Raw genomic sequence first — 13,066 nt, forward strand, 5'->3', positions numbered from 1 at the left:
GTCTGGAAAGAGATCACAGAAGGGCATCTTAAGCCTAAAGAGCAAGATCCATAATAATATGCAAGTGTCACGGGGTGGGGCTGGGAGGCAGCCAGGTGAGCATAGAAGGCCATGGCAGCTCATTTTTAACTGTGCTCAACTACTGAGGTGCAGTTTTAAATAAATATTGGTTTCTCTGGGTGGTTAATGAGATTAGCATAAAGTAAAAAAAAATACAGTTGCCAGATTAATTCACTGTTTACATTTATAGAAAGGATAAATCATTTACAGTATTTGGCTGACAGATGAGCCACGTGGAATGTTTTGAACAAACAGACCTGATTGCTTACAGAGTTCTTCCCAACTGAAAAGTTAAGACACGGAAGCAAATGCATAGTTTATTGCAATGATTCGGATTAGGGTGAGGAGTAGAAGGGTTTCTCCATAAAATGTCTAAGTGCAGCCAAGATGGTTGCTGAATGACTGGATAAAGTAGAGGTCATGAGAGACATTGACTTGAGTCTCTGGAGGTGATTTTGGTGGACAGTCCCTTTGGCACTGACTATTTAAGTGACTTGGAAGGTTAATATGCCCATTTTTCTTGTAAGATGCATTGATCCATGCATAAGCTGCCTGACCTATGTGGCCAAGAGAAGCCACTCTAAAGAACTCCTTTTTTGTGGTACACAAACTTTTACGCCCATCAAGTGAGTTGACTGGTATCAAGAGCTACTGACTTCTTCTAAAGCTCTGTGTTCTGTCTTTCCTTTTAATAATCAAGTTGAAGGGCTAGGGAGACAGCTCAGAGTAATAGAGTAAGGACTTAGCATTAGGATCCAAGTTTGAAAACCTGGACTCAGGCATAGCTGTGAATGCTTGTAACTTCATCATTGTAGGGATGAGACAGGCAGATCATGAGAACTCTCTGGCCAGTCAGCCTAGCTAAAATGCTGACCTTCTGATTCAGTGCAACTGTCTTAAAGCAACAAGAGCAGGTGAGAGAGGGAGACATCCAGTGTCCTGGCATCCTCCATGTATGAGAACATACAGCTCTCTCCCCCCACCCCCACCCCCGCTCTTGTCTCTCTGTCTCTGTCTCTGTCTCTCTCTCACACACACACACATACACACACAGACAGACAGACAGACAGACAGAGAGAGTTCATAGATTAAACATAATGGAAAATAATGAAACTTGAGTTTGAAAAGAATTGAAGACTTCTGTAGGTAATGATAATGGGACTCATAAAAATATTGAATATAAAACAGTTGTAGAAATAGAAGAAAATGACAAGAATACCAAATGATCTTGCCCCAGACTTCCTGCAAATGGCTTTAGAAAGCAACCGCCGAGACTCAAGTTCTCACATGCTTGAGTTCATTGTGTAAAATGACAGAAGATTTGCATGTAATCTATTTAACTTTCTCCTGAGCACCAGTATTCACATCACCTATAAAAACCTAAATTCAATGTAAATTGTAAGCATGTATGTGTGCATGTATTTGTGTGTGTATGTATGATGTATGCATGTATGTATGTAGGTATGCATGTATAATAGGTGCTCTACCATAGTATCTGGAAAACACTGACATGAAAACTTCTTACATATTCAGTACAATTTAAATTAAAAAGCATTTTACATCTAACATTGCTTAAGTTTGTGGTTACAAGTTTGTGGCACAAATAAAGGCCAGTTGTATCTAAAATGTATTGTCTCTCTCTTCTCTTTGGGATTTTTTCTCTCTTTGTAATTGGGAAACTGTCCATTCAAATCTCTATGAAGGTGTCCGCTTTTACTGTATGTTATTGACTATATACTCTTATGATGTTCATACTAACATTGCTTGCTCTTGAAACACATGTAATTTCTTCATGCTAGTGCATATGGGAGCACGTTCCTGAGTTTTAATTTATTATCTGTTTTGTGAAGAATCAACTTATCTTCAAATCAACCTTTAAAATTCATAACAGAGCTGGGCCATGTTGGCACACACCTTTAATCCCAGTACTTGGAATCTCTGAGTTCCAGCCCAGCCTGGTGTGCAGAGCAGATTCCAAGACAGCCAAAGCTACACAATGAAACCCTGTTTCAAATAAAAAAGAATAGTAACAGAAATACACAGCCTACAAGACTTCAGTCCAGAGCCCAGAGTAGACTTTTAAAGCTGGATCTGCATCACTAATGGCTCTGCTGCATGACACTAAGTTCTGACAGTGATGGTTACTGCATGTGAAAGAAGCATCTGCTCCACGTTTATCACAGCGGTGGGTGGAGCAGCCAGGACTATGGCACCATCACCCTAAGTGCCCATTGGTGGATGTTTCAGGTCCCACAAGGCGACTGATTAGAGTTTTGTCATTCTAGAGCTAGATTCTCACTGCTCTAAAGAACTCACTCAAAAGCAAAGAGTAGAATGTTGATTACTAAAGGCTGAGTCAGGGGGGAACAGGAGTAACACTGTGTGAAGGAGTGTCTCTGTAGAGTCAACTGTTAATTCTGCACTGGCAGGGTCTTGGTATGGTTATTTCTTTGGCCCATCATGGGTCTCATAGTTTGTAACTACTCATTCTTCCTCACCTGTTGAAGGTGAAATGTATCTTACTGGCTGTAATAAAGATCTGCTAGTCAATACTTGGGCAGGAAGTGGAGAGCAGATCTTTTGGGTAGAAAGAGGGATACTGGGAGAAGAGTCAGAGGCAGGAGATTCAGCCAGCTGATATGAGCTGAACAGTGGACCAGAGAGCAGAGCAGAGAGGCAGAGCTGGCCATATGATTAGGGCATAGTGCCAGGACTAGTCAGGCTAGAGGAGCTGAAAGGCCTACGCCTTAGAATATTAAAAAGTCTCTATGTCATTATTTAAATCATTGGCACATCTGAGAGAGTCCCAATATAGGAGGGAGTTAGCAAGATATTGATAAAAGAAAACAGGATTTCAGTTAGAAGAAAACGTCAAGAGATCTACTGTCCAACGTGGTGACTATAGCTAACAGTGAGGCATACACTGCATGATTGCTAGCAATGGCTTGTAAATGTCCTCATCACAAAAGGTGAGATAATAGCTCAATGTAGCATGTTTCAAAGCATCATACATGTACGACATAATATACATAAATTACTTGTCAATTCATTTCTTGAGTTGAAGAACAAGAGAAGAAATAAATACACTTGACTTATTGCCAATAATCTGTGACCATGAGGATGCTACAAAGACAGTCATTAGTACCCAGAGGACAGGAGGGACTGAAGCCCCCCAGGTGACACTCCCTGGGTTACCTGAGCTGCTAAAGAACATTGCACATGTGGTCTGTGCACAGCTCTAAGAGAAATTAGCCCCGGCAAACAGAAGGTTGTATTGCTATTGCTGTGGAGAGTAGTAAATATGCAAAACATATAGGAAGCTCTTTGATTCACCCCCTTCTGCTTTGCCTATGCTTTACCATCTGTCACCTGCCTAAGTATGTATGTATGTATATATGTATGTATGTACGTATGTATGCATGTTTGTATGTATGATCTATCTATCTATCTATCTATCTATCTATCTATCTATCTATCTATCTTCCATCTATCACCTGCCTGCCTATGTATGTATGTATGTATGTATGGTATGTATGTATGTATTATCTATCTATCTATCTATCTATCTATCTATCTATCTATCTATCTATCTATCTTCCATCTATCACCTGCCTGCCTATGTATGTATGTATGTATGTATGTATTATCTATCTATCTATCTATCTATCTATCTATCTATCTATCTTCCATCTATCACCTGCCTGCCTATGTATGTATGTATGTATGTATGGTATGTATGTATGTATGTATGTATGTATGTATGTAGCTAGCTAGATAGCTATCCACCTATCTTTCTACCAACCATGTATTACCTGCCTGCCTAAGTATGTATGGATGTATCTTTCTTTCTTTCTATCTACCAAGCATCTACCACCTGCCTATGTATGTATTATATATGTATATATTATATATGTATATATGTATATATATATATGTATGTATGCATATATGTATGTATATATGAATATATGTATGTATATGTATATATGTATGTATGCATATATGTATGTGTATATGCATATATGTATGTATATATGTATATATGTATGTATGTGTATGTATCTTCCTTTCTTCTTTCTTTCTTCCATTCTTTCTACCTACCAACCACCTATTACATGCTCTGTCTTCTTTCTCGTCTGTATGTTTTTCCTTTTTGTTTCCTTAATTCTAACTCTGACTCTGCTTCAGTGGGTGGAAGCCCTCAGTGCCCAGCCTTCTTTTTTATAAGAAACTCAAGGAAAGTATTGAAAGTACATGAACTTAGCTATAGTATTCAAATCCATGGTTCTAAATCTTCTGCCTCAGGCTAAACCCATGGATACCCAAGCCTGGATCCCAAACTGCTGGGGATTTAGTCATTCTACTTGAACTGTACTTTTTTTTCTCCTCCCTTGGTATTTTATTGAAGGGTTCCAAGCAACAACAACAGCACAATATTCATATAACAATATCGTATACCAACTTAACTGTGACACAAATGCCATTAACTTACTGAAATTCACATTATGAACACATAATGGGAAAATGTTCCTCAAAACAGGAAGGTGAATATTAACCAATGGGATAACACTATCTTCAAGAGATAGATATAACAGGAAAAGATTCAGTTCGGCTTAAGGGCCCTGAGATCAGAGTCCTATGTTTGTGTCTTTAGAGGCCCGAGGTTTTGGATGAGGCGGCTCAGGAAGATATCCAGCCGACTCCGGGACCTGTACGCTATCAGCCCTCCCTTGTTGGCCCAGAGATCCACCCCAGAAGCACCTTTGTTTTCCATGTGATACAGCAGCTGTGGCAAATCCAGCCCCATGTCTGGACTTCTCTCTAAGCACGCTTTCATGTCTACAATGCCCCCACCCATGGCCCTCAGAATGGCGTGAGCCGCACAGGAGTCCCACTTGTATGTGGTGTCCTCTGAGAAGATGTAAATGTCAGCCAAGCCCTGGACAACACAGAGGCTCTTGTAGCCGGCCCCCGCCGCTGGGAAGACGCTGCCTCCGCACACGCGTGATAGAGCAGCTTTGATGGTGTCCTTTTCGCTGGTACTGATGACTGCAGAAAAGGGGCTGGAGAACTCCCCGTCGGGGTTCTCCGTTTGGGTTTCACTGTCGCTTTTAGAGAAGGCAAGCTGCAGGGAATGGATGTTGGTCTCCATGTAAGAAAGGCCCCAGTAGCACTGTCCCTTCCACCTGCAGGAGACAGTTTCAGGTGCTGATTAGCATGTTTGTTTTACCCAAATGCCTCAAAGCAAAATGAGTTTTAATGCTTCTGACCTATAAACAAGACTTGAGCATGCAGTCGCTGTTACAGCGCTAACATTTTAGGGCACTCTCATATCCAGTACCGATGCAGTTTCTGACCTCTAAAAACTATGGCAAAGTTAAGTACTGCTTTTGTTATGTAAAGTCTCAAAGGGAAAGAGATGAGCATCCTAGTCTTCTAAGCCCCCTCACAGTTTCTCTTGCAGGCCTCCTGTCACTGGCTTTCTCCTCCTTATTCTGATTCACTTCCACTTTTAACACCAAGTGTAGATTCATGTTATTTTTGGCAACAATAGATAGCAACTTTGTTTCTCCACTTCCCCTCAGAAAGTCAGGTACTCTACTTACAAATGAGAGGCTAGGGGGTGAGGAAAGCATATCACTTGCTAAGGCCACCTGGATCCTTAAGGGGTGCACCCTGCATTCAAACCCAGGGGCTCTCCCCTGAATCCGTGACCCCCTGAAGCTGGCCTTCCAGTCGTGTCTCTGGAGTATCAGTCTCTGGAGTGCTGGGCTTACACGTGTGTATCTCCATGCCCAGTTTTAATGACCTTTTAAAACATTACCAAAACATATTTGGTTTGAAGAAAACCAGAATAAATTCCAGAGGCTTTAAATTTAATTCCATCCTTATCTGAAGTAAGTAAGATGAAGATTAATTAGAAGACAGTCCTATGTGACAGAGACAAAGGAGTGCAAAAGATACTGTCTCTGTTGGAATTCACTGGGCCCTGGAGTCAGTGCTTCAGCCCAGAGGCGCCCGGCCATTCTCCAGGCTGTGACCAAGTCAGTACAAAGGCAGGAGAGAGCTGACCCTGGCAGAGTCGATCCTGACGACATCTCTCAATCATTCCACTGAACATGTTGTTCTGTACTTCTCCTATCATAACACAGAACAGTGGCAACACAGTGGTGGTGTCTTCCCTGTTCCTGTGGCTCTGAAGACACTGCACAGCATAATCTGCATGTGTGGTTTAGAGTGAATTTTAGAAACAGGAGTAGGATTGCTATATCTCAAATGCGAAGCCATGATTTCTTCAAGACAGTATTAATTTCTTTTAAAATATCAGTGTGTACTTAAACCCTAACAAGACTATGGCAACTCTAGGACTGAAGACAGAAGGCATTTTAATCCAGTCCTGTGGACTGACAGTGGGAAGGCCCCACCGAATCCACTCATGGGAACGCCATGCACAGCGACAATCCTAAGAAGCAAAGCTGAGCTAGACGATCAAACCTGAAAACGTCCATCTTTTACCTTAAAGTAGTGAGGTTTTGGGACACGAAAGGCTGATTGATGACTCCCATGAGGGGCAGGCCTGTCTGCAGGTCATAGACCCCAATCAAAATGGTCACGCACTGAAGTCCACTGGGGAAAACTCCTTGGTTGGATTTAACATTGGCAGAACCTTTAATATACTGATAGGTTGAATCTGAAAAAATGAAGCAAATGCACAGGTTGTTGAGAGGTAGTGCTGACTCTCTAGGAACTTTGCCCTGTGTAAGTTCCCTTCTAATTCAGTAGCCAATCAGATTTCACCTCTGGGCATTTCGCATTTGAACACTCGGCCTTAAGCTGCTTGTGCTTCATTCTCTGAGTGTATCAGAACTTTAAAAATTGTTTTAATGTGTTGAAATAGGGTTTCTATGTAGCACAGTCTGGTCTCTACCTGGAGACCTTCTTCCCTCTGCCTCCTGAAGCTGAGAACACAATTATAATCCTGTGGAATCTAGCACAGCACCTCGTATATCATGATTCTACAAGGGCAGTTAGGGCTGGGGGAGATGACTCAGTGGATAAAGTAATTGATTTAACAGTGTGAGGACTTGAGTTTGGATTTGCAGCACCAGTGTAGGATGTGGGGCAAAGTACACTTAAAAATCCCAGTGTGGAGGAGGCAGAGGCAAAAGGATCCCTGGGGTTTGCTGGACAGCCAGTCTGACAGAACCAGTGAGCTTCAAGTTAGGTGGGAAAGGAACGAGTGTACAAGTCTGGCCTGTATGTGCCCTGTGCACAGGAGCACATGCACACACTTTTAAAAATGCCTTTAGCTGGTAAACTGTGGTAGGGTTGGCTGAAAACTGTGGTAGGGTTGGCTGAAAACTGTGGTAGGGTTTTTTGTTTGTTTATTTGTTTTTTAAGAACTTAGTAATCAGAGGAAACGTCTGAGATGGAAAAGCCTTCTAGGAATCCTTCAGACCTGAGATGGCCTATTATTACTGTTATCATCTGCCTCCCCAAGATGCAAGAAAGGAGATAACGAAGCCAACATAACAGAGAAGAAGTTAACAGTGCTTGTGAGGGTTGATCTTGGTTGTCAAGTTAACTGGATTGGGGATCAACTAAGAGGCATGGGTCTGTGAAGATATTTGTTGGGAACATTACTTGAGGGTGGGTATGATCCTCCTGCAGAGGGAGTGGCACCTTCCAGTAGCCTAGCTGTAAAGAGGTCTGAAGAAAAACAGTGCTGGTTTTGCCTGTCTGCTTTCCTCCTTGCTGCTACAAGCACCTACTCTGCTGCTGGTACTGCTGCTGCTGCTGGTGCTGGTGCTGCTGCTGCTGGCATCCTTCACTGAGGTCGGAACCTAAGCTTCTCTGGGCTTCCAACAGGGTCTAAAGACCAGTGGTTTCCAGGAACTCCCCAGACGCTCAGAGTTGGACTATTGAGGTATCCAGCATACTCTCCAGTGTGTGGCAGCCATTGCTGGACTACTCAGTCTCTACCAATCTAATAAATTTGCTTTGTAATATCTATTCATTCTATTGTACTTTTCCATCCCATGAACTAGCACACCATGAAAGATATGTCTGGCTAGTGACCCAGAGAGATGACAAACGTCTCTTCAGGGTAGAAGTAGGAAAGATATGTCTGGCTAGTGACCCAGAGAGATGACAAACGTCTCTTCAGGGTAGAAGTAGGATCACTGTCCCTCAGAATTGTAATAGATATTAATTTACCCTTTCATGACCAGAGATTTGGAGAAAATTCCTAGTGTTCATATAGAATACACTGAATGTTATGCAGCTATCTGATGTCATGCTGTGTTGTGTCAATGCACATGCAGGATAGGTGCTAACACAGTTGTCTGGCTCAGGATAATGAGAACTTTCAGTGTCGGAAGCAGAATTTACCAAGGCGATAGCAAAGTGAGGAGACTTTGCTCCTAGGACTTTGATAGTGCCACTGAGGAAAGGGGCTACATCTAAAAAGCAACACATTATAATTGCAATTCTACCACAAAAGAACAAGAATTTAATAAGTTTTATATCGGCTTGCAAATTGCCCAAGTCACATTCAGCTGTTTGGCTTGACCTTGGGTCTTGACTGGTACCTAACTGAATGAGTGACCAATGATTTAAAGTTAGATTTGGGCTTAGTGTTTGGAAAGCTGAAGATCGGACTGTACTCACATATGGCAGGAAGCTGTCTCTCGATGCTGTCACGTCAAGGTCTCACTGATTGGCCAGTCTGAAGTCACTTACAGATTAGTTAGTTCACACTGTGTATGCATACCTGTGTGTGTGTGTGTGTGTGTGTGTGTGTGTGTGTGTATCTCACAACTGGAGTGTGTAACTCCAGCCCCAGGATATCTGATGCCCTGTTCTGGCCTCTACATCTACTGCACACACATAATGTATGGGTATTTTTGGCTAATTCCATACACATAAAATACAAGTAAAGAAAATAATAATAATAATAATAATAATAATAATAATAATAATAATAATAAACTTCTCTGGACATGACATGGCTAAGGCACTCATAACCTCACAGCAGCAGTGGCCACTGATGTAAACTCTCATGGGATCAAGCTAGCCAAACTCCCAGCACGTGGGGAGGGGCCAATGAGGAGCTGTTGGCAGTTGGCTATTAGGGGAGGGAAAACTATTGTTTTTGGAAAGGTTGCTCCCATGTGCCATCCCCACACTCATGTACCTAGTTGGGCAGCAGTAATTGGACTTTGTGAGTTTCCAAAGTAAAATGAAGACATGAAATTGGGAGGGGAACATGTTGGGGAAGTCTGGGAAGAACTGGGGATATGAGCACATTTCACTGTATACATGCATGAAATTCTAAAAACAAAAACAAAACAAAACCCAAAACAATATTCTTCCAGGAGTCTCTACTTCTTTGAGCTGCCCTGACCCTCTAGAAGAACACTCTGGGCTAGAACAAAGGAGAAAATGCACATGGGGCAGCCTACACTTACCGATGGGATCCACCCAAATCCCAAGAATCTCCTGTGGGATGCTGATGTCCAGGGCCTCCACAGTGGGGTCAGTGAAGTCCACATCCTCGTGAACCACCTTAGCCAGTGCCTCCGATGCCAGCATGTTGCCATTAAGGACTCTGCTGAGAAGTTCTGCTGTCTCCTCCTCCGTGGACTGCAGTTCCACTGTGATCTTTTCCCCTAGAATAAAGACAAACTGGAGCCACTGCTTCTCGGGCGTTCTGGGAGAAGGAACAGTGGGCGGCGGCAGTCAGCGGGGAGGGGGACAGGCAGCGGGGCTGAACCCTTAGGTTAGGTACCATAGCAATGGTTCCCGAAACCTTGCCAATTGCCAGGATTTCCAGCCGTACTTGACAACGGCTGTGGATACTGGTGGCTCCACACCCTTCAACTCAGCGGAGAGACTAAGTCCCAAGACTCAGCCTGCTGCCCAGAAAAAGGTCTACGTGGACAACGTTCTGCATTCTATTTAGGGAGCTGCAGCCTTTGACGATCAGTCTGTTCTTTAGTTTTGCCTCTGACTTTTCAAGCGCTTATGTTGACTTGTCCATTTCAGAATGTTATTGAAAAGAACAGGCAGATTTTATCCACATATGGAAATGCTTCTACTTCCTTCTGTAATACTGCTTTTAACAAAAATATTGCTTATGTTCTGTAATATCAAATAAAACATAGTAATCTTTGAATGCAATAAAACTTCAAATGACACAAAAACTCTCCTCTGATAGCAGCTGAAAAACAGGTGTTAGCTAGCTACCTCTCCAATGGAAACAAAGACGCCCGAAATATATGCACTTTGGGCACCTGGTGAGTCTGGCTGCCAGCCTCCCGGGAGAAGAGAAAGATGAGGCTGGAAAAATAGGCAAAGTTAGCTGGACATAGTAGCCATACCTAAAACCCCAGCACTTTGGAGGTGGATGTCAGAGGAATAGGATTTTAGGTCTAGCCTTGACTACACAGCAATTAGAAAGTCAGTTTGGGCCACTGTCTCCACAGAATTAAATGGTATGACAGATCAATAGTAAAAAGTGACAGCTGAGTTGACCGTGGTTGCACACTCCTATAACCCCAAAACTTAGAGGAAGGCTTGTATGTGTTCAAGGCCGTCTGTGCTACCCTGGGAGACCTTCTTAAAGAAAAGGGGGAAAGGGGGTCGCAGACCCACACGCCTACCTACCCCAGCAGTTCCAACCAGCAGCACCTGTGAGCTCTTTGGAAATACTTCAGACACCACCTGGATGTATTTCCTGAATTTTCAAGAAAGTCTAAGATCTTATAGAATCAGCACAGCTTACAGCTCACAGTAATAACTCCTGGTGTTTGCTTGTTTGGGGGGTTCTGGGGATTCAGACTGGAGCAATACCATACATTATTCCAGGACTGAGGTATCTGCTACACCCAGCAGAGAGCTGTAGAGTCCCGGGCTCCCCAAATGGACTTAAATCCGCCCAGACACTATCTGCTCAACCATGTAGATGAACCAATACCACCAATGATCACATTAGATTGTCAAAAGGCTATAGGATTTTCCCAAAGGCCATGTCATTAAAATGCTGCAATTTAAATTTAGAATGATTCATGGGCTGCTGAATTATTCCAAGAAACCACCTCACTTCTCTCTAACTTAAATGTCATGACATTCTGAGGCAGAGTCTAGATAAAGCTTCATATTTAAGCATGCTACGCTCTTTATCTCATAGGCTTCCTAGCATTGATTTATGTTTTGATCTGAGTTAGAGATTAGAACAATAGGATAATTATTACATAACACAGTAAGATTCTTATACTTACCCAAATCATTTGTAAACTCATTGGATTCTTCTCCAAAAACTTTTTCCCCCAAGCCTGGAAACTGAATGAGTCAGAGTTTGACAAAAACAAAAAACAAAATGATAGCAAACCCCACCTCCACAATCAGTCCCATGAATATATTAAGATTTGAAACTCAAAAACATCCATTACAAGCTGTAGAAGACATGGAACTAAGTCAGTTTGGTTCTGTGTTTAGTTTTCTAATATTTTCCTGTTCCTTTGCCAGTTTAGAAAGTTTACTCAATGGCTGAGTACCGGCTTCCTTAAGTCCTTTCAGCTTTCTGCTGGAGAGCCCCAGACCTGGGGATATACATTAATTCTGCTCCTAACATTACCCTGTGAATGCTCAAGTCCCAAAAAAATAATTTACTTTTTAAAAACAGATTTATTTATGTATGTATATATATTATGTATATGGGTACTTTGTCTTCATGTATGTCACACCAGAGGAGGGCACTGGACCTCATTAGATGATTACAAGATGCCACGTGGGTGCTTCGAATCTAACTCAGTTTCTCTGGAAGAACAGCCAGTGCTCTTAACCACTAAGCCATCTCCCCAGTTCCTAAAATAATCTAAAGGTGGAGTGAAGAGACTGGAAGGCAGTCTCAGGTTTTATTTCCATTTTCAGGTACATCTCTGTGCCTGTCACGTGTATCATTACCTTTCAGGTTAGATGCCAGAAAAGAGAACAAGAAGAAGAAAGAAGAGAAAGGCTGTAGTAACCTCTCTCATCTCTGTTTCATGCTCAGATAAACACAGTTCACTCCTCAGAAGACTTCCCCCCACCTCTCAAAATCCTGCTGACTCAGATGTTGCCGCTGTTTTCGGGAAGGAACTGGTTGACATCCGTAAACTCGCCCATCCCAGAGGGTCAACCCACCAACGGCCACAACACGGCTACTCTTTTTCCTCTTTTGCAGAAGAGCACAGGCCTACAAGAGCTGGCAACCTGCCAGTTCTCCAGCCCCCACCCCTGCTCACAGAACTGTTCAGAGGAATGCAGACAGAGGGGGCCTGACATAGAAATATCTAAAGCAGTTGGAATGGAAAGTATTTGTTTCATAAATTCTGCCATGACTTCATGAACAATTGCTGGGGCTTGTTCTATTGTTTAGGGGCACATATTAACCCATAAAAGTAATGTTGACATATATCCAACCCAGCTGCCCAGCCAGCCTTTGTGTCCAAATGTCTCCATTAGTAACAACAGACAATAAGCTTCCTCCATTTATCTCACCAAAGTAAAGGGCATGAAGAAAATATAGTCTATGGAGATTTTATATAATTAATGTATTCCCTTCTCACACTGGTGATCAAGATTTTACTGACTTCTATAGTAGTCCTCAGGTTTAAAAAGATCTATAAAGATATTGAAATGTTTTATATTATTTTCTATCATAAAGCTACATCCTCCCAAATTAAAAACAAAAAAAGAGGCTGGGGGAGTCATATAAAAGACAACAGAATTCCCAAGGACACAGACTCAGGAACTATTTCCTGTGTTCGAGAACTCGAGCTGTCATGCTGTGCTGTGTAAATTCGGGCAACTTATTCCTGCTCTCTGTGCCTGCCTCATCCCAGAACAATGGCTCTAACCTTACAGACTTCTTATAGCTCACATGCGTGAGGCCTGGCCCTCGGCGAGCACTTCTATGCCTGCTGGTGTTACTTCTACCGCTCCAGAATCCTGGCTTTTTCTA

The 13,066-nt window shown here is 42.5% G+C and overlaps 1 protein-coding gene across 1 annotated transcript in view; it reads right to left on the bottom strand.

The window, feature by feature from the left end:
- Window positions 1-222: 222 nt before the first annotated feature.
- Window positions 223-13,066, bottom strand: part of Inpp1 (inositol polyphosphate-1-phosphatase) — a 33,754-nt gene continuing 20,910 nt past the window's right edge. The window contains exons 3-6 of the mRNA XM_052192602.1: window positions 11,343-11,403; window positions 9,531-9,731; window positions 6,577-6,751; window positions 223-5,246 (exon numbers count right to left, since the gene is read on the bottom strand). Of these exons, the coding sequence (XP_052048562.1) occupies window positions 4,697-5,246; window positions 6,577-6,751; window positions 9,531-9,731; window positions 11,343-11,403 (987 nt within the window). The 3' untranslated portion in view covers window positions 223-4,696. The remainder of the gene's footprint in view (window positions 5,247-6,576; window positions 6,752-9,530; window positions 9,732-11,342; window positions 11,404-13,066) is intronic.

The sequence above is a fragment of the Apodemus sylvaticus genome, chromosome 9 (assembly GCF_947179515.1).
Source record: "Apodemus sylvaticus chromosome 9, mApoSyl1.1, whole genome shotgun sequence".
NCBI lineage: Eukaryota > Metazoa > Chordata > Mammalia > Rodentia > Muridae > Apodemus > Apodemus sylvaticus.